The sequence below is a fragment of the Cyrtonyx montezumae genome, unplaced genomic scaffold (genome assembly GCF_038088225.1).
Source record: "Cyrtonyx montezumae isolate F1298 unplaced genomic scaffold, pur_monq_1.0 scaffold_8, whole genome shotgun sequence".
Classification (NCBI taxonomy): domain Eukaryota; kingdom Metazoa; phylum Chordata; class Aves; order Galliformes; family Odontophoridae; genus Cyrtonyx; species Cyrtonyx montezumae.
Window position 1 is genome coordinate 18,409,064 of NW_027072089.1, and position 27,882 is coordinate 18,436,945.

A 27,882-nucleotide genomic window follows, 5' to 3' on the forward strand; every position below is an offset into this window, starting at 1 on the left:
TAATGAAGAGTCTCAACCACTTCAAAATAAGTGTTCCAATGCAAAGCAGTAATTCTGGAAATTGGTTTGAAGGCAGATAAGACTCTAAATCTTCTTATTCACACTGTAACGTATGAATCACAACAGATCCATAAGACTTGGTTTAGACAAAATCTACCTATGTGGTGAGACCTTCAGAATGAAGTTTATTTTCGGAATCAGGCTATGAAATACAAAAAAAATGTGAAATTGAAGACAAGAAGTCACTCTCCAGTAGATACTCAGAACTAATTCCAGCTTCTCAGCCACTTAACCCATGTTGATACAAAACACTGAGCAAACACCAGCAGAATGCAAGTGTTGGCAAGACTAATCACATGAGGCACAATACAGTCACTCATTTCGATAGCAAAGATAATTAAGAAATGATTCAATCCAGTTCTCAAAGAACAGATACTAAAAATGTAACAGATCGGTCAAACTTCGGATGATATTTCTTCTGTTCCATGGTTAGAATGCAAGTACCTTTTAGTAGCAGTTTTGTTGAAAAAGGCCTTGCTTCCATGAATAATCAGACACAGAAATCTGAGAAAATGTCTGGAATTCCATCTCATATTCAGGAGAAAAGCAGAATAAATCATTTAAAAGAATGTGTTAGACAGTGAATCTGGCATTTGACTGGGTATACCAAAGCCACACTTCCAGAAAGCATTTTTCCACTTCAAGTGCAAAACTATCAGTTTGCCTAAAAGTACTGATTCTTTATTGTGTCAGCTTCATAATAATCTCCTTAAGTTTTTGACAGCTTTCAAACAATGAAGAGTTCAAATATGCCTATCCCAGACAATCATCTGTTCTTTAATATAATTCAGAACAGCTACCAAGTGAAAATAATGTAAAATAATACAATGAATAACATAACTAGTTTCTGTAGTTATCACTTGAAAGAAATTATAATAACATCAAAGATTCTATTAGAATCACTTTTTGTGTCTGAAAAAAAAAATCGAGAAAAACCATGGTGTTAATATAGAAATGCAGCATCTGGGTGCCAGCTGTGCATCAGTTTGCAAGAGAAATGATGGACACACCAGAAGGCTGTGCTGCCATTCAGCAAGATCCTGGCAGAGTGGAGAGTTGGGCAGGGAGGAACATGATGAGGTTCAGCACCAGCAAGTGCAAAGTTCTGGGGCGGAACAATTACATGCATTAGTACAGGTTTAGGGGCTGACCGTTGGGAAGGGAGTTTTGCAGAGAACAACCTGGATGCCCTGTTGGACAACAGGGTGACCATGAGCCATCAGCGTATCCCTGTGAACAAGGAGGCCAATGGTATCCTGGGGTGCAGTAAAAACAGCATAGCCAGCAGGTCAAGAGAGGTGATCACTCAGGTGAGGCAACATCTGGAGTACTGCGTACAGTTCAGGACACAGTTCAAGAAAGACAGGGAACTACCAGAGTCAGTCCAGCAGAGGGCTAGAAAGATGATACAGGGCCTGGAGCAACTCCCTTAGGAGGAAAAGATGAAAGACCTGGAGCTGTTCAGCCTAGAGAAGACTGAGAGATCTTACCAACACTTATAAATATATGAGGGGCAGAAGTCAAGAGAAAAGAGCCATTTGGTGGTACTCAGCAAAAGAACAAGGGAAAGTGGGAACAAACTGGAACAGAGAAGTTCCATACAAACATGAGAATAAAATTACTGTGAGGGTGACAGAGCACTAGAACAGGTTGCCTAGAGAGGCTGTGGAGCCTCCTTCTCTGGAGATACTCAAAACCCACCTGGATGCTTTCCAGTGAAACCCAGTGCAGGGAACTGCTGTAGCAGGGGTGTGGGCTGGATGATCTTCTGAGGTCCCTTCCAACATCTACAATTCTATGAAGGTCACTTAGCTCAAAATGACTGCTGTGCATTCTAATCTCAGTGCTATACGCAGCAACCAAAAGAACTCAGTCTTTCAGAGTTTTACTATCTAGGTACAGGCAATGCCAATAGCTTGGCCAGAGCAAGGAGCAGGGCACAAAGGACAATATGAGCCAGGTCATTCTTCCACGAACAGAACTATGTCTCACAGCCTCAGGTAAGGGGAATAGGATATTGCTCAACAGGTCCATGGTTATGAAGCAGAACCAAGGGCAGCCAGGAAGCCAAGCCTATGGATGCAGGTTAGCAAGGGACACAGACAGGTAGTGGCATGGAGTGCCTGAGCTGTAAAGTGGCTCTCAAGCAGAAGAGTGCCCCTTAGAGCACCTGAGTGCTTCTTCTCCTGCAGCTTTCCCAGGTATCTGATCCAAGATTTCACTATAGCATTAACACTGTTGTTTTCATTTACTGATCATTTCAGGTGAGCTGAAGTTTTCTAGAGTACTTGATAATATAAGTGTCACACGTCTTTTCTAGAGAAATGCAGAATCAAATCATCTTTCTGAAAAAACAACTTATTTGTATGCAACAAGAAATCATTGCAATTATTACAAATCCTAGTGACCTAGAAATCCTGATAGTGACATACTAATTCTTTGTTGCCTGCCAATTGTCAACGGAATGAAATAAATTACATTTCGTGACTGCATACGGATAGTCCACACTGTACATCCTGCAGTTTGAAACACACTCAAATCACTCATCAAAGAAGAGAAAAGAACTTGATGGTTTTCTGAAAAAAAAAAAACAAACAGCCTCAGAGAACTAATCAAAATGCAAATCTTTCACAGAACCAGAGGGAGCTGAAGAATTTTCCTATTTATACTTCATGTATTTCAAACAGATTTGCTAGTTCTTATCAAACAGACAAAAATCTCTTGATTTTCAGAGACAAAGAGAAAAATGTTTCAGCAGCTGTAACAGAGCAGGTTGCCCAACATCCTGAAAGAAGGTATTCACTATGTTTCAAATTCAGTTTCAGCATTTTAGCATTCAAATTTCTCAGTTGCATAAACCTCACTCTTCTGTCTACTGTCTCATTCAGCATGCATTTCTCTGTAAATAAAGTGCATCTTGTATATCAGTAGAACCTATATCACTACTAATTGTTATGTGATTTATTATTTCAGATACAATTTGAATCAACATTAAATTGTTCAAAATTGTAAGAGTTGCTATTTAAAGCTCCCTTCATGAAATTTATAATCATTACTCTGTGTTTGGTCTAGAAAGAACTTGCATATAATGACAATTTTTGTACAATATGGACTTAATTTTAATGCCTTTATTTTAGGCGCTGTAGCTAAACTGAAAAAGGAATAAATCATCCAACCACAGTGAGATCCCTAACGTAATTCTTTGCTCTATCTACACCTTCCTTGACAGCTTTATATGCAGGTATATCTGTAAAGCAGTTCGCATGTTCTTACCTTCAACCTTGTTTTCTGTATTTAAAAATACACCTTACTAAGAATTACTTCTTGGCATGTTTCATGTTTTGAAAACTTACAAAAAGTCATCACCATCTCCAAAGGATGTACTGAATAAATTCAGACAAATTCAAAGAGAAGTAATCAACGATAGGATGTATGTAACAAAAGTATAAACATGGAAGAGCAAAAATAAAAATAAAAAAGAAGTATAACAATTTCTCAAATTCATAATCTTATTTTATTCCTGTATGTATTCATAGAGGAAGATTTTAAAAGATTAAGGAAGAGAACCAAGGTTCATTTGTAGAATGAAAGATCAGAAAGAAAGAAAGGCAAAGGTGAAAGAACAGTTCAGTCTAAGAACAAAATAGCAAAAGGAACAGTCAAAAGGGTGAAATGCTTGCAGGAAACACAAAGATTCTTTAAGAAGTATCTTATACAACATCAAAAGAAGACATATAAAATGTGTCAAAAAACTTATATATTCAAAAGAACAAAGAAAATCAGAAACAGGTAAAACAGGCAGCTATTACAAGTCATCCTTCAGGAAGGTGAAGTTGTATCCAGTAAAGAAAAAGGAAAAGAATGAATTATTGTAAACTACAGGAAGGTAGATCCAAAACTATTTTCGTGAAATAATGTATATAGGCATAAAAGATATCAGCAATATGAGGCTGCCACAGTGTCAGTCTGAATTAAATATTTTGTTTTTATGTTCACTGGAATTACTGAGAGACTTAACGCTAGAATCTTCCTTTATCTAAAATGAATCAAACTGATATTTCAGAAAAAAAAAAGCTACAAAGTGAATCAACAAAATAAATAGAAATAGTTTTTCAAAAAAATCAGATTACATACTCAGCGTAAAACACCTCAAGCATAGAAATTGTATCTATTGACTGAAAAATATAGTCTCACATTGACAAGACGAGTAATAAGTGGAATGTATAAGGACAGGTTATTTAGGAATTTGAGAGTGTGATCAACTAATAGACATGTGAGCCTGACATCCATACTGCACAAATCTGTGGAAACCAAAAAACAGAATAAAATTAGCAAATATTTGAATAGATTATCATAAAAGGTAGAAAAGAAAAAAAAAAGATTTAGTAAGAGGAATTCATATCATGTCTGTTACTTTTACTAGAATTCCTTCTAGAAGTTACTGAGAAAGTGAGTAAATCTAATTTGTTGATACAGTGATATCCTTGCCTGTGGCAGGGGGGTTGGAACTTGATCCTTGGGGTCCCTTCTATCCCAAATCATCCTATGATTTTATGATACATAGCTTTTGGGCTTCCAGGCTTTTAAAGAATTTAATCTACCATGAAACGGGAGTAAATTAATCCAAGAGAAAATTTAACTGGTTTAAAACAAAAAATAATTAACATGAATAAGTGGTCAGTGATTTTTAAGGAAGAACAATCTCCAGGGAAGACTCACAAGGAATTTGTCTAGAGATTATCTGTTTAGCATGTTCATAAATGATCAAGAACAAAAGGAATAAGAGCCAGAAAAGTTTATTTATAACACTAAATTATCACCCGTAGTAGTAGAAAAATGTCAACTGAGAGGAATAGCAGAATAGACTCATAATGCTGAATGTGGAAGCAAGCTTAGAGACCAAATTAAATTAGACTGTAAGCAATGGAACAAATGACCTAGGAGGGTGTAAAAGAATTGCACTGGAGATCTATCAAGAGAAGTTTGACAAATATCCACCAAGTGTATGTGACTCTTCCAGAGGAAGGTCTCTTCCACCTCAAGCCATTTTATGATTCTAAACCATGTCTCAAACATCTCATTAGGAAATGACATGTTCTTTCTAACATTCTTTAACTGTCCATATAATGATGCAAAAAACCTTGACTGCCTTTTATAATCAGATAGAATTAGTAGAGGAATTACTATCTTTCTGATTAATAGCTACACTCTACACAGTCTAGTTGTAAAAGCAATAATATGTAAACTTACTCAAGATAAAAATTTCAATATGAATTTTAAAGTGACCTTAACAAAATCTGGTCATACCAAGGGAGTTTTGGGAGATTCACACATAATCTCAGTTTCTTTAATTGTTAGCAAATAGCAGATTATTTTCTACCCTGTCAATCAAAACTTGAGCCCATTATTTAAGCCTCCTTGCACAAAAAAAAAATGCATAATGCTGTCGCCTGCCTTCCAACAGATTCAGACAGTGACTATAGACTGCAATGAATCTATTACAGAAAAAAAGTGATTTGTGGAAATAAATGATACTGACAAATAATTATGTTAGTAAATAAATAAATGACTGTGTTGATTTACAAAAGACGTGTTTAAAAAACAAAACAAAACAAAAAAAAAACCCTAGCATGACTTTTAAATAGCCAGGAATATACAGATATCTGTCAAAATCTGAGAAAAACATGCATGAGATGTGAACACTATCTATAAACTAGCTTCAGAACAGATGTTTTCTGTGATTACCTCAGTTCTGCTGAACATTTCATTCCATGACCATACCTCTTAAAGATTCAGTTTACTCTTTTAGCTGTTCTTATATAATAAACATCTGTAATGCTAGTTGTGAATCCATATTGTTAGTGTATTGAATTTTTCATACGAAGGCTGCTCTGAAAACAATACCTCCTATTTTATTTTGTGACTGAAAGAGCTAGTGCTGTTTAGTCTGGGGAAGAGGAGGCTGAGGGGAGACCTTATTGCTCGCTTTAAATACCTGAAAGATAATTGCAGTGAAAGCGGGGTTGGTCTCTTCTCATTGGTGACAGGACAAGGGGAAATGGCCTCAAGTTGTGCCAGGGGAAGTTCAGGTTGGATATCAAGAAAAACTTCTGTACTAAAAAGGTCGTTAAGCACTGGAATAGGTTCCCCAGGGAGGTGGTTGAGTCACCAAACCTGAATGTGTTGAAAAACCATCAGGCTGTGATAGGGATATGATTTAGTGGTGGGTTGTTAGAGTTAGGTAGTATGGTTAGACTGTAGTTGGACTCAGTGATCTTGAAGGTCTTTTCCAATCTAAGCAATTCTATGACTCTATTATTCAATTGTGCTTCTCCACAACATCAGAAGCAGATGCTAGTGATATGGCAGTAGAGGTTGAACTGTCCTATCAATATTCCATTACATGACATTGCCATGTCATGAGTGGCAGCAGAGAGGCAGTCTGATAAAATGGCATCTGACATGGAAGTGCAGATGGAGTAAAGGTGTGGAATTGAATTGCTCCATGCAGAAAAAATGTCACCCATTGGCATTCATCAATGCTTGCTGAACATTTATGGAGACCAAACAACGGATGTGAGCAGGGTGAGGTGGTGGGTGGTGCATTTCAGCAGAGGTGACAGAGATGTGAACGACAAGCCACATTCCAGATGGCCATGAAGATATTTATAAGCATGGTACACAAGCTCTTGTTCATTGCTGGTGATAGTGCAAAGCTAACAATGGTGATCAAGCTGAAAAATAACATTTCGTAGCTGAGAATTTGCTCTGTCAAACTGTGTTATTGTACTTTTTCTATCTGTTGTCATTTCCATGGAAGTAAATAGGAGGCATTACTTTCAGAACAATCTATGTAGCTATTATTTCTTCTGTAAAGGAAAACATCTTCAGTAGTAAGCAAAGCATAAAAGATACTGAGGTTTGAAGTTTGTTGCTAAATTTTCATAACTCCATACCTTATTTGACCGTAAAGATACTCTTCCTCCACAGCGTGCACAGAATTTAGTTTGGCAATATGAACAGTTATGGCCACAGCCATCAGCAAATTTTGTTTTGTGGCAGATGCCACAGGTTGGGGCATCACCCTTCTGCTCCTGCTGCTGCTGTGATTCTTCACCCATCTTCTTCACTTGCTCCTTATACATTTCGAACTGCTGATGTAATTTTCTGCAGAAGAAAAGAGATCATTAACAGTATTTTTTTAATTGTTATTTAGGCTTACAAATACTTCACAATCACTAAATTGGAATCAACTTCAGAATAGAAATCTGAGATAAATACATGGTGCTTCAGAAGTGTAACCCTAAGAACTACTATCTTTCCAATTGAACTGAATTCAAGGAGACCCAACACTGACAACATACAGCACACATTCTAGCTGTTACAAAAAGAAGTAACTTTACTTTAGGATGTGACTAGCTGTGAGCTGTAAATAACACAGTAGGAAATATGGACTGAGTGATTCTTGAGCCCACAGCACTAGATATTAAACTGGTTAATAGCAGGAAAAATATCTCATTTATTTGTCCAAGTATATTTTTACATAATTCTATCAGACAGATGCAAGTATTATATTCTGATAAATTATTTATTCAAAAACACTTCAAAGATTAATTATTCTGAAATGTTTAATCAATAATTTTTCAAGCACTGGGCACAATCCCAAGCCCATAATAAGTTATCACAGTTAAGCAAGTAATCTATTACTCTTCATTTAAGCCATTCATATATTTAAATATGGATTGCCATCTCAAGCCAAAGGTAGAAAGAAGACTACTTTAGGTGTAAAAAATAGGGACAGCAGTTCAAAACATAGACAAACACACACACAAAAGCCCCACACAGGTTTTACTTTCAATTTCCAGAGGACTAGGAGCACATTCATAATCAGCAACTATGTGCATAATTCATTCATGATACTGTATTGATTTTCTGATCTCATGTCATCAAATCTCTGTATATGACAGTTAAGCAGTCTTGCTATGATGAAAGCTATAAAAGAGACTCATTCTGTATTTTATTATAGCCTTTTTTTCCTTGAAACCTCTATTTCTGAAGGTAAAAGATGTCAAAGGAAAATTAATTTTCATTGTTAGAAGTTAATTTTTTAAAAGAGAGGAAAATCTGACATAGTATAAGGGATTCAATCACAGAGAAAAGACGAAAAACCTTTATTTTTATCGTTGTGAATTAAAGGAGTCTGAATCCTATGAAACTCAACACCCTTCATTTTGCTAATTGAGACTAATGTAGTCTAAGCACTTTGTTTAGTTCCCTAGGCAGATACAAATACAACCAAAAAGAAAAAGAAAGAAGAAAAAAAAGAAGTGAGACACTGGAAAGGTAAAATGAGAGAAAAAGTGCAGAAGGGATTTCTTTTTCTTTAGGATTACCTTCTTTCCAGAGATTCCTGAGATGAGGTTATCAGAAGATTAACAATGTATGATACCTAACATAGCACAAATTTTAACCTCCTGGGGAAAACTGAAGCTAAGAGACCAGCTATCCTTAAAGAGCTCAGATATAAATTAGTGACACAAACTGGCTTCATCAGAGGCATCAGAGGCTCTTACCAAGGCAAACACCAGTACACTCAGTCAGTGTAAAAACTACCTCAAGCAATATTATTCACAGTGCTTGACCACATATATGGCAGGAAATGTTGGTATTTGCTTCATTTTTTTCAGGAAACCTAAGATAGGATTTACATTACAGCACAGAGGAGCTGTAGGACTGATCAGGCCGCCCTGCTGCCCATGTGGAAGGCAGGAGCATGCTGCTCCTCCCACGCACTGACAGGATGCCTCCACCTCCTCTTTCTAGACTACCCGCTCAACACTTGAGCACAATTTTGAGTCCACACACTCCCTCAGGGCACAGCCCTTCTCCACTTGCGCTCTTCTAGAACCTTCCAGCCTGCAGCAGAGGCCGCAAGAGGAGCGACGTGGGGACACAGCAGCCCAGGCAGGTTGCAGAGGGCCCAAGGGTTCCTCTGCCTGCTCGCTGCGGCCAAGAGTTCACAGCTGACTGCTCTTCATGGAATGAGACAGGACAGGAGTTACTAGTAAAAAAGTGCTGAATGAAGTTGAGAACAAAATTCTGGCACATTTCAACACTTTAGCCTGACAGCAATATATAATGGGTAGTTGATAGTCTGGCCCATTTCCATCAACAACACACGCAATTTCCGAGACCTTGCTTGCCTTTTAATTTTGCCAAACGTTGTGTTCTTCATTTAAAGCATATTATCTAAGCTGAACCTCAAGTTTATTTTAGATCGCATTTAGTTTTGTGGCTTCCTTGTAATCTACAGCCTTTGTTTTTATGATTATTTTCTTACCAGTCTCACTGATGCATAAAAAGCACAAGGCTTTTGCCAAATCCTAAGCCTCGTGTACAGAAATAATTTCACTTTCGCTTCCTCTTGGGCACAAGCATCTACACAAAGGTCACCACAACTTGAGAAGTATAAACTTCTCAAGGTTATACAGAGAAGTTCTCTAAAATGCTCATTCTAGTAGAAAACACCTTGTTGTCTGCCAAAATAGTTTGTTATTACATCGTTTTCTGTTTCAAGAAAAATATTACACATTTTGACAGCTGTCGGAAAAAATTAAACACAGAAGACAAAAATCTAGTAAATAATCAGTCAGACTACACACAGTATGCATTCTATTGAGAAGAAGCACTTGAAACATGAATACTTGAAACAAAATAAAAAATAACCATTTTGGAAAGTTCATTAAAAAATCCCTCTGATGTATTTTGTAAATCAGCAATAATTTCTTAGCATTTAGTGTGTACCAGGCTTTAAGTCAGAAACTAAACTGACAACATGCAGGAACCATTACATGTGTATTACACTATTTGAGAACATTTAGTAAAAATTGTGTGACATACAATATTCAGAAAACGTATAATAAATAAAATGCTATTGGCTGCATTCACAGAATCACAGAATTGCAGGCGTTGGAAGGGAACTCTAAGAGATCATTAAGTCCAACCCCCTGCTAAAGCAGGTTCCCTACAATAGGTCACGCAGGCAGGTGTCCAGCTGGGTCTTGAATGTCTGCATAGAAGGAGACTCCACAACCTCTCTGGGCAGTCTGTACCAGTGCTCTATCACCTTTACCATAAAAAAGTTCTTCTGCATGTTAGTAGGGAAGTTCCTATGTTCAGTTTTTGGCCATTACTCCTTGTCCTATCACTACACACCACCAAGAAGAGCCTGACCTCATCCATTTGCCTCCCATCTCCCTTTAGGTAATTATAAACATGTCTCTGCCTGTAACATTGCTGACTCAGAGAGCTTAGGAGTTCAGCCATCAGGGAACTGATAGCAAACAGTATCAAGGCAAATTTCAGAGCCTAGGTCTGAACTCAGGAAACTACAGCCTACAGTTTCAAGTCCCTGCACTCCAGTGATGAACTCTGCTAACATGAATGGACAAGGTCTGTGCTTCAAGTCTGAAAAACTGTTCTCTGCAGGTAATCGGAGACCAGAATTCTTCTCTGTTATACAAATCTTAAGCATGCTGCAGCTTCTAGTCGTAAACCCAAGTAGCTGTATCAAAATATAAACAGAAGGTTTAAGTGTAGAACTTCACAACGGATATCCATAACCTTTACAGATGTGTATTTGTACAACGGCCTCCAGAACACCATTACATGCCATCAGTGTGTTCTGATGCAAAATCTCTTTTCTACAGTTTCCAAAAAATGTAAGAATGTGCTTTAATAACTGCTCCAAGTTTTAGAGGAGAAGGAGAGGATGGCATGTGTTTACAACCTAGTGATAACAGAAAGTAAGGATGGAAAACTGACGTTTAGTTCTGGTCATTTTTCAACTCCTGGAAGAATATGTTCCCTGAACACCACTCATATCTGCCGGAAGTTACACTGGTACAGTTCATGAGATTTACTTGACTAGCTAACTCTGTACAGTAAAACCTTTTGTCAGAGTTTGCTGCTTAGAGGACATTCAAATGTCAAAAGCAAGCCTTGTTAACAGCAATCAAGATCAAGAAATCGTTTCCACTGGAATACTTAATGATTTATCTTCCTGCTGGAAAAAAGATCCCTCAACTCTGCTTCTTGGCTCCCCACACCTTTCTGAGAATGAGAAATTCAGTATTAGCAAGGTACAAGAATCCATGGGCCTCTTGTGAACCATGGGCTTCTGCCAAAGGAAAGTTAGAAAAGCAAGTTCCATCTTCTTTGTCTGTTATTATTTTACAGAAGTTATTTTCTCTTGTCGCCCAGAAAAGTCCATAGAACTTGCAGCATTTTCCCCTCCAAAAAAAATCCTTAATACTGACAACTAGTTCCAAAGCCACTGCTGCCTTACAGAGGTTCACTTATACGTTTCTGAAATATCCAAGACTAAGTCACCAGGGTGTTAAAGCCAGATGCAAGTGTGGCAGCCACTTCTCATTTCCTGGCTACAGTTCTCTCAAAGTTTTTTTTACTGATTGTAGCCTGTGCCTCATTTCCTATTCCCAGGCATGGAGCACGGATGTGGCTGGAATCCAGGCTTCGCTTTCAGTTCTGCCAAGTTCCCTCATTCAAACATCTTTTTCTACATAGTGGCAGTGGCCATCCGGTAACAGAAAGGATGTTCTTCTCTGTACTGTATCAAACGCTCAATGCTTTCTACTTTTATATTTGTGCTAGCTAACTTGTTAATAAGTACACTTATTTCTGATCTGCAGATAGTATCTGATAGGTATAACCCCAGGTGTTAGCGGAGGTTAGGAACAAGTGGCTGAACATCAGCTATGCTGAAAAAAAGCTGGAAATTTCAGTGGAAACCAGGCTGAATATGAGACGGTGTGTATGCTCTCATTAAACTGGAAGAATTAAATGGGTTCATGTGAGCCAGGAAACAAGGAAATCTACTTTTTCCCATGTAGCTGGCCTTAGTGAAGCTGTACCTGGAGTTTCATGTCCAGACTGGGTCCTAGCAGTTCAGGATTGATCTGGACACACTGGAGAAATCCAGGAGACAGCTGCTAAAATGGTCAGGGGCTAAGAGCACCTAACCTGCAATATGGGAGCAAAGGAGCTGAGTTTATTCAGTATGGCAAAGAGGAGGGGACTAAAGGAGTTACTGAACACCTGCCTAAATCTAGCTAACCAATCTAATAAATACCTGAAAGAAAGGGCAAATTCCTGGTAATGGCAAATCCAAGAAGGGACAAGAGTCCCTGATAGCACCCTGGGAGTTTCAGGATGGATGTTAGCAGGTTTTTTAATAGAGTGGCAGTGCAGTACTAGAATGGGCTGTCTCTATACTTTTTAAAGACTGCTGTTAATTTGGTTAACTTCTTCAGACTTTGACCAAAGACATCCAGTATATTTTTAGCTCCACATCAGGAAAAGGGCAGCTAAACTTCCAGTTTATGCCTTCATACTGATGTGTGGATGTTATAAAGAAGCCACTTCTAAAAAAACTACCTTCAGAAATGCAAAAGATAACATTTCATAATCACTTTAACTTTTTGACAAAATTAACTTTCCAGTCTCTCATTAGAACTGATGTACAATCTTAACTGTTTTCCTTAAACGAACAATAATTAACTCTTTTTCACTGTCAGTGGTTTAACTTCAAAGCCATCCATCTTAATTATATGTCCAAGATTAAGCTTTACCAGAAAAAAATCCTACTGAAAAGTATTAAGAGAATGCAAATCAAAAAATGTACACATATGTACGGTGAAATGCTACTTTACAATTGTCACTGCTGGGAGCTTCGTACAGACCACCCTTAGAAGTAAAAGATATGGACAAGCTGCCCCAGATGAATTCTCCCTCTTTTCATATTTTATTAGTGCTTTTTGAAATAGGCACCACTTTGAATCGTTCTATGATCTCAGGTTATTTCATCTCTGTTACAGCAAATATTCCTCCCATTGCACTCTTCCCATGTGATAATAACTTAATCTTGTATGATTCTAAACATGCTTGCAATTACAGATGAAGTCACATCACTGAATCTAGTTTATTTATTAAGGAACTAATTAAAAACACAAGCAAATACGATGGAAAAGCAAAAACAAAAACTCAGTCTTAATAACTGAGTCTTACCCATGACTGAGAACAAATCAACTGGCTGGATAGACAAAAAATCTAACTGGAACTGGAACGATTACCTTACCTTTTTCTTTTTTTTTTTCTATTCATAATGCTCAGTACCAAATAAAACCCCCACCCTTGTTTACTAAATTTGTTTTTAAGCAGCAGTTACTGTCAAGTCATTTACTGGCAAGGTAATAATGTGCAATAACATTGTATGTACAACAGTCTTGCACAAGGCTGCAAGTAAACATGAAGAAGATTAACATATGGCCAATTAGAGGCTCATCCAATTAATCTTATGATGTTTCTGGGGGTTTTAATGACAGCAAGATAAAGCTAGACAACATGTATATATATATTAAAAAAAAAGAAGTAATTCACTCCTGGCTCTACCTATCACTTCCAAGTTTCTTTAAAAAATGCTTCTATCTTTTCTGTAGTAGGCAAAATTAGCAGTTCAAGCTACCTGCAAGACTAAATTGGGAAGTTATATTTTTGTGATTTTTTTTCCATTTGTTAAATCTGTAACTGCTTTTATCAGTGTATTTTCATTATCTGTGATATATAGAAAGCTATATCATCTTAACTGAGGTTTAAACATGCAGAATGGAGGCTCTCTATCAAGGAGCTTATTCAAACCACTATGAGTCTATAGATCTCTGTAATGTTGTTTTCTTTTTCTTTCTAAAACAACTAGCTAAATTTTTCATTCTTTCTTCACTAAAACCCTAAATCATTTTTCTAATAAATTTTGCCACCTGATTCTTTACCTGCTCCACCTATACTGGAGATATCAGTAGGACTGATTTTTTTAATGTCTGAGCAACAAGCAGATAAATAAATACTGTTACATACATTAGTGACAGTTTTCCATCTGCTTTTGATCCCACCTTGTGACAAAGTTGGTCCTTCCTATGTAATTTTAGGTGTCATCCAAAGTAAGATTAACCATGCCAACTCCAGTAGGAAGAAAAAGGAATCTTCCAGTGCCTGACTAATAATAGGAAACTCTCCAAATTCATTCCACAACTGCATTTCTCAATTAAAAATACTTTATCTTCAGTTCTATGGGCCTCATCCCTGTGTTTGCATTCCAACTATCCCAAAGGAGCTGCTTTGGTAAAATGCTGAAACTGTAAGTACTAATCTTCAGCTAACAATGAAGATCAGGAGCAAGCAGCTGAACCTGCAGTGAAAATCAGTTGCCAGGAAGGATATGTGACAGAGCACATGAACACACCCTTTAAAGATGAGAATTTGTACTGTCATTTTATTTATATTCCAGCCCAGTAAAAGAAAACTCAGCTACACAATAGAAATATACAGACAACTGTGGTCATTTTATTTCATAATGAACTACTTAAAAGTGTAAGCAGTCACTCATATGTATGTGCCGTACATATTCAGATGCTTTCAACTTCATTTGATCAATTTCAAACAAATCTGATGGGAAAGAAAAACTGCCTGGAAAACATTTGGGTTACAAGTTTGGACAAACAGCCATACTGATAGAAAAGAACTCTGGTAACTGTTCGGTCTAAGGGTAACTTCCTGAGGTCATGTTTTACTGAAGATTAGAAAGGATAAAGGATTTCTCATTTGAGAAAGCAATCTTATGCTGCCTATAAGCACACTGGAAACTGGTAGTTGAGTTTTCAGGAGCAGTGCATAGCAGCAGTGGGTCAGTGATAACCAGAATCTGCCTTTAATTTCTGTGGGAGAACACACAAAGGACAGGACAACTCTGCAGCATGTTTTGCCATAAAAAAGAATCAAAGTTTTGGTGTGATGGAGCTGCATATACACATTCAGCATCATGTCATTCTCCACTTACACTCCAGCTAGAAATCAAACATCTCCTAAATCAATCAGTCACAGTCCCCCCCCCCCCCCCCCCGTGAAAGGCTACACTAGTTCTAGTTCTATACTACTTGTTCAGAAAGAAGAGTCAGAGCTCCCCATTAAGCAGAAGGGCAGTAATATTTTATGGCTGATTTTGTAACAGAAAAGTACTTTACGAATTAAAACTAGGATTGTCTTGCAGTTATAATACAATACCCCTGTGATATTAGTAGACATGCAAAAATCAAGAGCTGTATTTGGTTATTTTCCATGCAGAGCTACCATAGACACACAGATTTTCATCCACTATGCAGAAGTCTCACTGAAAGTTTAGATCCCTGGAGTACACAGGGATCTGAGAAAAATAATTCTTTTACAGTCTATTTTTATTCTATCATCTGTATTTTATAACTACTGTTGCATGTTTCTTTCCAGTTCACTCGATGTGATTGTAACGCAACTCTTCTGTTACAAAAGTCTAAAATCACTAGAAATACTGTTTCATGTTGTCTATTTCTGTATTTTCTTTAATAGTTTGTGTTAGGTTTCCAAACAAGTAACAGCTGGATCACACCTACGTGCTTTTTAAAACCTCAGTTTTCATCATTGAATAAAACCGTCAGTAAACTCAAATTTTACTCTAAATAAGTGGTGAATATCAGATAGCATTTTCTAGAGTAGTATTATTAGACTCTTGCTTACAGAAATCATATTTACTTTATCCCACATTTCTTTTTCAAGGCCTGTAATGTCTACCCAATGTATCTCGATAATGCTAATTCAGTCACTGACTATTAAGCACATTGCAACGTTATTACATTTATAAAGGACATCTTCAGCAGAGATAATATGTCTCACAGTCACTCAGGTTACTTTATTTGCATCATCAGTTGACTTACAAAAGGAAGCCATTAACTTCACACTTGTAGTTTTAGAAACACCCAAAAAGCAAACTCACCATGTTGAACTTTTGTATTCTTACTATGAGAGGAAGAATTATTTTTTCATTAGACAATTACACATGCAGTCAAAATAAATACATGCTAAATAATAGGTCAGACTGTCTTGGCTCCGAAATGTAACACCTCCTGACATTACAGTATCATGATTAGAACGAGTTCATTCCACATTGTTTACAACATTCATGAGCATCCTCAATTATTAAGTAGGCCCTATCTTTTTACGTCTGTGACAAGATTGTTCCTACCTTGACAATTTTCTCTTTTTAACAAACAGGAAATAAGTTTGAGCAATGCTAAGAAAGCCAGAAAATGCAAGTCTGAATTGTATTTACCAGGCTGTACTTCACGTAACTAAATCACACAAGTGAGCATGATGCTGAATTATCACCACAAACTGGTGGAAGTCATTAGTTATAGTGGATCTGCGATTTGTGTATATACAAAACAGTATACCAGTATTCCTACTGCAAGAGTACCACCACTGCAAGCAGCAGCACAGGGGGATTTCCCCTTAAAATACCTTACCCATTCTCAGGAGACTCTTTTTCCATACTGTTCATATTTTAAAAGTAACAGGTAGTATCAAAACACACAACCTGTTTTTGTCATGCTAGGGTAACATTTTCTAGAAACAAACAAAGAAATGGATCCTAAAACTGGCAATCAAATATGAAAATAATTAACATTTTTTAGGAGTGAGCAGCCCACAAAGGGACAGAGATTATTCATGAGTGGATGCACGAGATGTGTAACAATTTTCCTAGTATTAATTATATTCAAAGCAAAGCTGCCATAGCTTCCCTTTAGTCTAAGTTCACTGAACTCAAACCTCAACCTGAATTAAAATGTTAATATTTTAAATGATCTATTGTTCATGCATATATGTCCAAATGTTAATCAGGTTAATGCAGTATTTCTCCATTTTAGATCAATATTATTTGATAATAATTGAAAAGGTAAGAGATTTGTATCTTACAGGTATACATAGTATTTTATCTAATACTATTCCTAAAAGAAGTTTGACTTTTCCATGCAATCAAACTTGTGCAAAACCACAAAAATAAAATAATAATAATAAATAAAAAATAAAAAACAGCGAGAACAGATCAGAATTCAATCCTACATTTAAATACTTTAGCCTACTAATTAAAGATAATTAATCATTTAGCCCTCAACCCTACTGGATATAGAGGAGGGCTCCAATAAGCCTTCCAATTGTGCCCTGCTGTTCCTAACCCAGCAAAGCCCAGTAAACTACTAGTGTGAAAAGAATGCTGTGACACTCATAGCCAGGAACTAGCTCAGAGGCAGCTCAGTGAAATTCTCCTGTAATTCCTGAACACTTTTCTCTGCCAAGATTGTGATCTCAGCTCATTAAAGACCTTTCCTGGAGTACTTCCACTTGGAAAAACAGTAAATAGAAGTAGATTCTACTCACATTTGTTTAATCATAATTGCTCTTAAGTCAAACAAGTTTTAGTCCTGCTCTCTATCAATCACTTTGCTTCCTGTGTAATGGTTCATACATGCACACATTCTACTTCTTGATAATGTTGAGCGGAGCTCATAAAGTACTATATCATGAATGTAATCCTGTAAGCTGCTAAGAAATATTTTTTGTCTGAAGACCTGAGTCAATCCAGTCAACCAGCTGAGATTCTCACTGCAAATCAAACTTGGCAGAGTCTGGCAGAAGAAACACTCTACTTAACATTGTTGATCTCCCTTTGCCCCTTCTCACTGAGGTATCAGAGTACTTCAACAAATCTAATACCGTAAATTTAAGATAGTGTTGAATACACTTCAGAGAAAAATTATCTGCATTCTCTCCTACTGCAGGACACTGTCAGTTCCACCTTAAGAGACCAAGTTCAGATGTTCAAAATAAATTGCCATTCTTATTTTAGATGACTCTGCTGTATCTATGATTGACCAGATCCTACTACTATTCCAAGAAATTACAGTATCAATACTGACAAATGTCCATTTCTTCATTTTGTGCTAACATAACTGAAAATGTTTCCAGCATTGGAATCTTCCTTTACAAACAGACAACCCAAAAAAATTTGGTTATGTACACACATCTTTCACCTTACATGGCAAAGAGGCAAATGAGTTGGCTTTGATGTAACAGCCAATGCTCGACCATCAAAAAGTAAAGTAGAGCAGATAAAAGCTTTGATCCTGACACATTTAACCAAAGAAAGAATCTTTATTTAGCATACACTGGTAATGAATATTGTCATAATTGAGTATGGAGCCATAAATTCAACAGCAAACCTTTTAGAGAATAGTTTCCAAGCATACAGAGAGCATAACATTTCCTCAAAAGATTCTATAAGAATGCAGTGTCATCACGATGTATGATGAAACATGGTAGGAAAAAGTCTGTTACTTCAAATACACATTTAATGTTGAAACGGACAACATTCTGTTATTTCAGAGGTAACATACTATTCAGATTTTTGTCGTAGAAATGTTCATGTTTTTCATTCTTGTGATGAACTCTGTAGTAGAAAGAAGAAAATGTCTTTTGCACATAACTAGGAGATCACAGATCTGCAACTGTTCTGAAACTCTTTTCAGACACAGTCTTTATGCACGGATAAAGCAGACCTGAGATGGGAAGGCTGTGTTGCTGCTGAATATCCTTACACTGCATCAAGAACGTCTCTTTCCTCAAACAAAACTACCCTTAAGTAATCAGCTGTGGAAGCATGCAATATACAACTGAATATAAAGCTTCCTGAGAGTTAAGAAGGATTGACATCTAGAAAGGATAACTGGAACTGCCATCAAGTTTTCAAATTATGGCATCGTGGGCTGTGACAGATCAACATTCTCAATAGGGCACAGTAAAACTGGATTTTTGCTTCTGCTTTTTTTGCTCTGTGACAATCTTCACCGTCTGTTAATGTTATTCATAGATGAGACTTTGTACCCAGTAGTACTCATCTTCACCCCAGGGTTCTGATCAGCTCACCCTGGCACCATCTGTCTATGTTTGTTCTGAGTCCAAGATACTCCAGGAGCCACATCACTATGAATTTACTTCAGTTTTCTCTCTATACAGATCATAATCAGAAAAACATCTTTAAGAAGAGATAAGTGAATATCCTCCTTCTGTAAAATCATTACTGTAACAATGATCAGAGAAGACCAGCGAAAAGTGTACATATAAAAGCAAATGTGAATGGTGATACTGAGAAAATAGATTCACTCATCCAAAAAGCAGAAGAGCCGCTTGATGTTTTTATGATATAAAGAACCACGCTCTTTTTGGAACATACTTGAGTATTCTGGATATCTTGTCAGTCATCCTAATAACCTCTAAAACCAGAACTACAGTAAGAACTATTCACATCACAACAAACTGCGCTTGGTGATGAAGGACAACTGCCTCACCTAGAATATCTTCATGGGCAAATGCGGCCGAGCTCCTAATCCTACAGGCAACTTTTTTAAATCAGCCTGACCCTGTCCTGCCTTAAATAAGAAAGGATACATTGGCCCTTCCTCTAGTCACACCGCCCCTCTGCACCTCTTCAATTAAAGGCCTTATTTACATCTAATGAACTGGCAAAACACTCAACTATTCCTTACTGAAAGAATAAAACAAGACAATTATTGAAAAAACACTTTACTCAGTCTCACTCACTTTGAAACATGCAATGCAGTCAACTACCATTGACTATATCAAAATAAAGGCATATGACAGAGAATAAATTCTTCCAAAGATGAACAAACACTGCTTTATAGCTATCAGTCACACAGAAATGGTACTGAATGGAGATGTTAGTTTAAAAGCACATAACCAACATTTGAACTTCCTTCAGAAAAGCTCTGCAGCTGGGAAGGCTAATTGTATTTCCAGCAAGCCTAATTGTGTTTCCTGACTCTAGGGGACAGGAATTCCCCTGATACTGATAACTGACAGGTCTGGTTCTGCTTTCAATCTGCAAGTAAGCAAAAATACCCAGTTATGTGAAACTTAGCGTGAAGAACAACCACTGCTTCCACTGGTATCATCAGCAGCTGGAAGTGCTAGATACCTCACAGAGGCACACAGCACTGCCTGCAATGGGGTCATTTGTAGAGTTACTTGTACGGGTACAAAGTACTCTGGATCCTTGCATTCAGCAGCAAACATAGAGAAGTAGTGCTTAAACCACACAGCTAGGCTTGGTGAAGCACCTAATATCTTTCAGTACCAAAGAAACCAGATAAAGTTAGAAGGCATTCAACATTTCTAGTGTTACTGACACTAACTTAAAAGTCTTTTACAACCTACTTCCTGGTTCTAAAATTGTTTCTGGTTCAGGAACATGTTTTAGAATTTTTATTCAACTTTTAGTGGGTAGTTTCATAGTTTCGATGTTCTTTCTTCTCACGATTGATCCAGTCAAGACCATCAAATCTCTCCTCTCTCCTAAATACTTAATACAAAGTCTTGCTAGAGATCATGTGCTTTACAAACAAGATGCATTTTCAGTGCCAAAAGAAATGTTTGTAATTCTTTACATCTCAAATTACCATTCATCTTAATGACCCTTTTGAGAGCCTTTGTAACGACACCAACCACCAACGATTTAAGAAGTCTGATATAATTAGTAGTTGTAAAAATCCAGTAAAGACAGATTATAAAACTTAGTCCTGAAACTTTCCAAACTAGTAGTCATCTTCACAATACTGTTATTAATTTATGACACACTGATAGTACCAGAAAATGCTATTTCAACTTCTAAGTAACCTTTTTATACAATTGTGAGTTCAAATTCTTGATCAGTTTTCTTCCGAATTCACCCTAGAGTTTAAAATGTCTCCTAGTTATTTCCAGAAACTTTTCAATCCTCATTCACATGAGCAACAAAAGAAATGAAATTATCTTTTGTTCATGCTTTCCTACTGTTGGTTTATACAGAAAAAAACAGTTACTGCTCTGGGAGAAAGCTATTGTGCTGTGAAACCCAGCAGTTACCACATCTATATTAGTCCTGCACTTACTCATCTATGACATTCAATCTTCTGAGGTTTTATTTCACTTTGGTAAAAGTCATTTTTTCCAGGTGAAATGAAAAAGGATCAAAGAGGATAAGGTGGGAGAATATAATGAGGAGAGGTACTGAAGGGCTTAATTTACAGCCTGAATGCAAAGGCCTAGAGAACCACCCCAGTAGAAAATAGCCTCTATAATACCAGGTGAGCCTATTTACAAGTTGGACATAACAGTGAGATTGGGTAAGCAGTTCTCACATGAAAACAAAAGCTGTAGTGCCAAATTAACCCAAGTCAACTGTGCCACAGAAGTACTGCCCACATGATAAATGTGGACACCCATATATGTAGTATGTTTAGCAGTGTATCTGCTGTCTTGTGTGAGTGTTTCATCAGCATATGCTTTACATGACAGTGCTACTATGGAAGCAGCATGGCTCACAGAAGAACCTTTCTGGGGAAGAGAGTTAAGACACTACATTTATCAATTCCACTGAAGTTGCCATTTCTAATGTCCTTTGATTCTGTAATGCTGACTGTTGAGTTTATTACTTTTCCCCAAAACCACCAATCAAAAAGAAAATAATAAACTGTTTTGGCAATGTTTTTTGTTGTTCTGGTTTTAGGGTAACTTTTGATAAAAACAGATGTCTTAAAACTAATAGTATTGCAAGTATAATAAGGTTCACACCACTTCTACCCATTAAATATAGTTTGCCCCATCATTTTAAGAAAGATTTTAAATTATTAAGAATAATGCACAGCCAATAGGGTGCAGCAGCTGTGCTACAATCCTGTCCAGAAGGTTTGACCTTCGTGAGACAGGATCATATAAACCGAACTTGCTGTATGACCACTACTATTAGTTTTTCACAGAATAAAATAAACAATTCCTCTTCCAAAAAAAAAAGAAAATATCCATTGTGGCTGCACTCTGCAAGAAGTGGTGGCTAGCAACTAAACTTTGCAAGAATCCCTTTTGCTGCTGTCATGAAGGCAAGTGCCACTGGATTCTGTGGTCAGTGATCCAGCTGCATGCTTAACATGCTTTCCTCCCATTACAGCAAGAGTATCACTTCTGTTTTGTTTAAGTTAAGCTTAAGCCAGCATTTTCTAAATCTATTTGCTTATCTCATTCAGACAACCTGTCATCCCTCCAGGGGTACTGTCATTTCTTTTGGAAAGCAGCTCAAAGCAGGATGTTGTCAGCATATTAGTGGCACCACAGCCTGTGGCATCCAAGAATTCTGAAAATTTTCAAAAAATACAACAGAGAGAAAATCCTCTCACACAAAGCTATTAGGAGCTGCTCTATTAGAATGTTAAAAAATAGTGCAGTCTGCACTGTCTAGAAGCAATGGGTATATTTATGTTATTTTGGGGCATATATAAGGAAACAAACTGTCATACTGATTTTTTTTTATTCTCATTTAACAGAATACAAAATACAGAGAGATTTTAGTATACTAAATCATTCATATAACTTCATTTCAGGACTACATTATTTGTAAGTATGGTATTTTCCTTTCTTATTATTTATTTATTTATTTTTAATTTCGATTGAAATAAATGCACTGGAAATACATAGCATTTCAGGAAGCCTTTTTTGTTTTGTTTTGTTTTCCTTTTTCCCTGCCCACAATGCTAACTGCTGTCCAGCTAAGTAGTTCTGGATGCATTCATCTCTTCCTACATGCAAGACTATTTCACTTTTTAACTCCAAATCCTCGAGGAATTCCACATAACACCATACTACCTGACCTTTCCTTAAATATGATTTTGTTCTGATATTTATTTCATAAATAGATATTTTCTTAAGCAGTAGGGTCCTCACATTATCCCTGACTGACTATTAGTAAGATTTTTTGATTTATAAAAAATGTGAAATCTAGTATCTTTCAACTATCACATTCTGTGGGTTTATCTGCAGAATTACATTATGTGTATATGTTAAGACTAAAATGGATCTGCTGAATCCAAAGTTAAACCTAGAAATGTATTTCTTACAATCACTGCATCTATCTGTCCCATGTTCACCTCTGCCTTCTGATAAAACTGAGGTACACCATATTCATGACTATTATTAATGCCAGTGTGAACAACCAGAACAAACAAGCCTTTTTAATTAATATTATGTGGAAAAAACTGAAAAGTATTCCAGGGCATCTTTACAAGTCAGTCAAATATAATTTTATGCTACAAGTGGTAAATGTGAACATTCTCATAACAGTAGTGGTCATGATGAGTTGTAAGAATCATATAACAGAAGTTTTTGAGGTACCTCATATTGACTTTGTGTAGAGATACAAACAGATTTATAGGTAAGGAGGTATTCTGAGGATTTATAATATTTGACTTTGAGATTTCTACAATCTCTACTTCATTTTTAGATACTACAAAGTATACTTTTATTTTCAGTTCATTTATTCTGTTTTCTTTCTACCTTCCTGTCTGAGAAAATAAACACAGTGGAGTGCTAGACTTCTCATGACTCTAATTTCACAAGTGTATTGGCTGCAGACATATATTTTTCTCTTTAAGAAAAATATTCCTTCAAGTGGAGTGTGCTATTTTCAGCAGGTCCTCTTAAAAAAAAACACTGAGCAGGAAATACACAGACTGCAAATAAACCCACTGACTAAATACTGTGCAACTTTTATTACTGTTTTTTATGTGGTCTTACAATCACACTTGGGGTGGATAAGATGATGAGATTCAAAGCTACTTAGTGGTTAGCACTCATATTGTTTACATAGCAAATTCAGAATGCAAAAAGAATGAACCACTGATGTGTGCTAAGTATTTGAGAGATGCCAATTTATTTTAACTAGAATTCATTAGAGATTCTTATAAATGGAGCAATCTTTTCAGAGATCGTTGTAACTCAGACACTGAATCAAATAACCGCTAGTATGAGCATCAAGTATAAAAAATATTTGTCTTATGAAAGGCATTATGTTCTTCAAATCATCCTTGTTACTTTGTCTGCTTTTAAAATTCTATAGCCACTTTTTGAGTTAGGGAAGAACAGAGCCAAACACAGCATTTGATATAAGAACTCAAAATGTCACTCCTGTCTTCAAGAAGGGCACAAAGCAGGTCACAGAGAAACTGCAGGCTGGCCAGTATCACCTCAGTCCTGGGAAAGGTGAAGGAACAAAACCACTTCTAGGGAACTAAAGGACAAAACGGTGATCAGGAGCTGTCAGTGTGGATTCACCAAGAGGAAGTCATACCTTATCAATGTAACAAACTTCTTAGAAGTATGAGTGGTTTAATGGATGAGGGGAGCACCTTGGAGAGTAAGACTCCACACTGTCATCCTTAAGATCCTCACAGAGAAGCTAATGAAATATGGGCCATATTTACAGAGAGTAATGTGGATTGACATAAAACTGGAAGGAATTACGGATATGCCAGAGGGCTGCTGTCCAGAAGGACCTCGACAGGCTAGAGAAATGGGCTGACAGGAACCTCATGAAGTTCAGTAAGTGGAAAAGCAAAGTCCTGCACCAAGGGAGGAACAAACCCAGGCACCATCACATGCTAGGGTTTGCCCAGCTGGAAAGCATTTTGGCAGAAAAGGACCTGAGGCTCCTGCAGGACAGCAGCTGAACATGAACCAGCAAGAAGTTACCTTGTGGCCAAGAGGGCCAACAATACCCCAGGCTGCATTAGGCAAAGTATCACGAGCAAGCTGAGGGAGATGATCTTTTCCCATCACTCAACCCTGGTGAGTCCACACCTGGAGTACTGGCTCCAGTTCTGGCCTCCTCAGTACAAGAGAGATACAGACATATCAGACAGAGTCCAGTACAGCACCATGAAGATGACCAAGGGACTGGAGCATCTCTCTGTAAGGAGATGCTGAAAGAGCTGGGTCTGGAGAAGAAAAGGCTCAGAGGAGATCTTACCAAATTGTATGAGTACCTGAAGTGAAGGTGCAATGAGGATGGATCCCAGAGGTGCTGAGTGCCAGGACAGGAGGCGATGAGCACAAACAGGAGCATGGGGACTCCCTCTGAGCAGCAGATAGCACTGCTGTGCTGAGCAGTGCCAGAGCACTGGCACAGGCTGCCCTTGGGGATGTTCAGAAGCCACCTGGCCATAGGACTGGGCCCCTTGCTCTGAGTGTCCCAGTTGGAGCAGAGGTGGTTGAATAAGATGACCTCTAGAGGGACTTTTCAACCTCAGCTGTTCGGTGATTCCATAACACATATTTCTTGTCCAAAGTATGTCAGACTATTCCTACCTCCAAAATATTTTGAAAATAAAACCAAATTTTTTAACAGATTACTTACATTCTCAACCAATAGCATGATTCCTTCTCTAACCTCTCAGACATTTTGTATTTCCCAGATCAACTTTAAATAAGTTTTTCATCAGTGGAGTTGGACAGCCAGACATAGATTGAAATCCATTACACACTCTGATAGTGACAGTGATTTCAAGTGGAAAATGCCAGATACAGTGGTAAAAAATGTCTTCACACACAGACTCCCATGCTGCTCTTTTTTATGTCAACTGCATAAACTATCCCTACCTAACTAAAATACCTTTTAGGTATTATGTTTGAATGGCTTCACACCCTACTGAATGGCACCACAACACCATAACTATAGCTTCCTTTTGGGGGATAATTTTGGAATATAACCTCTCCTATTGAGTAGCACACTTCCCACATCCTTGAGGTATCTATAAAATTAATGAGTATACAATTCAGTTCATTCCCTGGTCATTAAATAAAAACACCGAAGAAAGTTGGTTGCCAAGGAATGAGCGTTTAAAAAAATACTTCCCTTGTAACAGCAACTGTAATAGTAACAGTATTCATAACTACTTTTTGGCAACTACAACTAAACTGTTTACAATGAATAATATAGCCTTTTCAGTTTCTTCAAAGCCATATGCTTCATATGCACAACACTGGTAATCAGAATAAACTTTGGCTGCATTGAGGAAACTGGGAATACAAAGAAGCTCTTAAGGCACTGTGAATAAATGTAATATAACCATAATCAGGAGCAAAAGGCCCCACTATTAACAATACATACAATTTAATAAGAACTTCAGCACAAAGAAATGGAAACCAAAGTTCAAAAAAATACATTGCCTAACAATTTTAAGGCCTATTTCTTTGTTTAATTTTGTCAAAATTTCTGTGTATGGTCAAAATATAATTAATAGATTTCATGGTCTGTGAGTATGGAACTCCATTTAAGTAACACATTTAAAAATAAACTAAATTTGATTCTGAATGAAACAATTAATAACAACAAATATGCATTTTTTAAACCACTTATACATGGGTTCAAAAGCAAACATTTTTATGTGAACTTGTAAGACGTTTCTAAGAAAATACAGCAACTCAAACATTCAAAGTTCAAATAATATCAGGTCACATTTGAAATACCAGAAAAATTGAAGAGTCTTTGTTTTTGACACATCTCATTATGAAACTAATACTTACAGCTTCACTCTTCAAGTTCTACTCTAAGACTGAATGACCTAGCTTTGCCAGTTTCTGTTAAATCGTAACATTTTCAAGTAGCAAGAAAAGTAAAATTTTTCATACGACTCTCATTGTGGCTTAGCACTGTAAAAGGTCCGTGAATGAAATATTGGCCCCATCAAAGTAAAAAATTCCCTGAACTTTGACAGAACCAAAATTTCACCTCATATCTGCTAAAGTTTTGAAGCTTTACAGATACTTCAAAAGCATGAAAAAAAAATGAAATGACATCTTCCTGGTCCTTTGAAAGCTCTTCATACCCATTATGTAGATTTGTATAGCATTCTATGCATGATCAGTATCACAAATACCATGCACTTGCATAGACATGCTATATATAATACTGCATGTCTCATCATCCAAGCTCCGCATGCACAGAAAACGCATCTCTTCACTAAGAGTTCCATGTGTGGAGTATTTGAAGAAATAGGCAAATGGAGCAGTAGTAATTCCTCAGATTGAATTCTAACTTCATCACTTAAGTTACTGATAAAAAGGGTCAAACTTGATTTTCAGTTTTCCCTTTACCAACAAGGGGTTGGAAAGCAAATAGTATCAGCTTGTAAAATGCCCTCAGTAGGATGTTCTAAATGGGTAATTATTATAAACATACTCTCCAGTATGTTTTAAAGCTATACAGACATTACTTAGTCTACAGAGAGCAGCTTACTTACGTCTGGGGCTCCTTTTCATTTTGCTGTTTTTGCTGTGGTTGTAGAACGTTATTTACCAGCTCAGTGATCCCACTAAAGGGAAACCACCTGTTTAAATAAGCAAATAATGTGACTGAATAACCAATAAAATCACACTAGTTCAAATGTTTTTTTATCCAATGATAATAGAAATATACAGGCGGAAAAGCTAGAGCCAATGGGAATGCTATAGCTGCAATACTAAATCAGCCACTACAGGTGGAAGGGAAGTAAAGTTTAACAGTTAACCAGTTCACAAGCAGGCAGCAAGAACCTACATCCAACTAAGATGTGGATGAAGTAAGAAGCTGCAGGCAGCTCTCTTACAAGCCAGTCAGGAAGCAGAAGGCAAACTAACTGCAGCCTTTCAGGTATTAGTGTAAGCTAATACCATCAAAGGTGCCAAAAGCAGAACATGGCAAAGGTAGAAAAGTCAAGCCTACTGCACTTTTAAGATATTTTACTTACTGTGTCAGCTGTGGTTTTTGCTCTTCTTTGACCCTAAAAAGATAAGTTTGCACAACTGAGTGCAATATGCCATAAAACAACTACCCTGACGTTTTATAATCTGTATCAAATTACTAGGAATAGATCCTTACTTTAAGAGGAATTTCCTCAAAATCTGTTGCATTAAACTGCATCCTGTGCTTATTTCCATTTAGGATTAAAATTGGGAAAACTAAATATTTTAGTTACAAAACGAAATCAGTGTGATTTCCTATAACTATCTTCTAATTCCTCC

At 37.0% G+C, this 27,882-nt stretch overlaps 1 protein-coding gene across 32 annotated transcripts in view; it reads right to left on the reverse strand.

Moving 5' to 3' along the window:
- Positions 1 to 27,882, reverse strand: part of RIMS2 (regulating synaptic membrane exocytosis 2) — a 433,807-nt gene that overhangs the window by 346,924 nt on the left and 59,001 nt on the right. For 27 of the 32 annotated variants that reach the window (XM_065752189.1, XM_065752177.1, XM_065752196.1 and 24 more), the window contains exon 2: positions 7,017 to 7,227. In XM_065752189.1, the coding sequence (XP_065608261.1) occupies positions 7,017 to 7,227 (211 nt within the window). Of the gene's footprint in view, positions 1 to 7,016; positions 7,228 to 27,122; positions 27,210 to 27,608; positions 27,642 to 27,882 lie in introns of all 32 variants that reach the window. The other 5 variants (XM_065752213.1, XM_065752210.1, XM_065752211.1 and 2 more) reach the window with 1 other exon arrangement.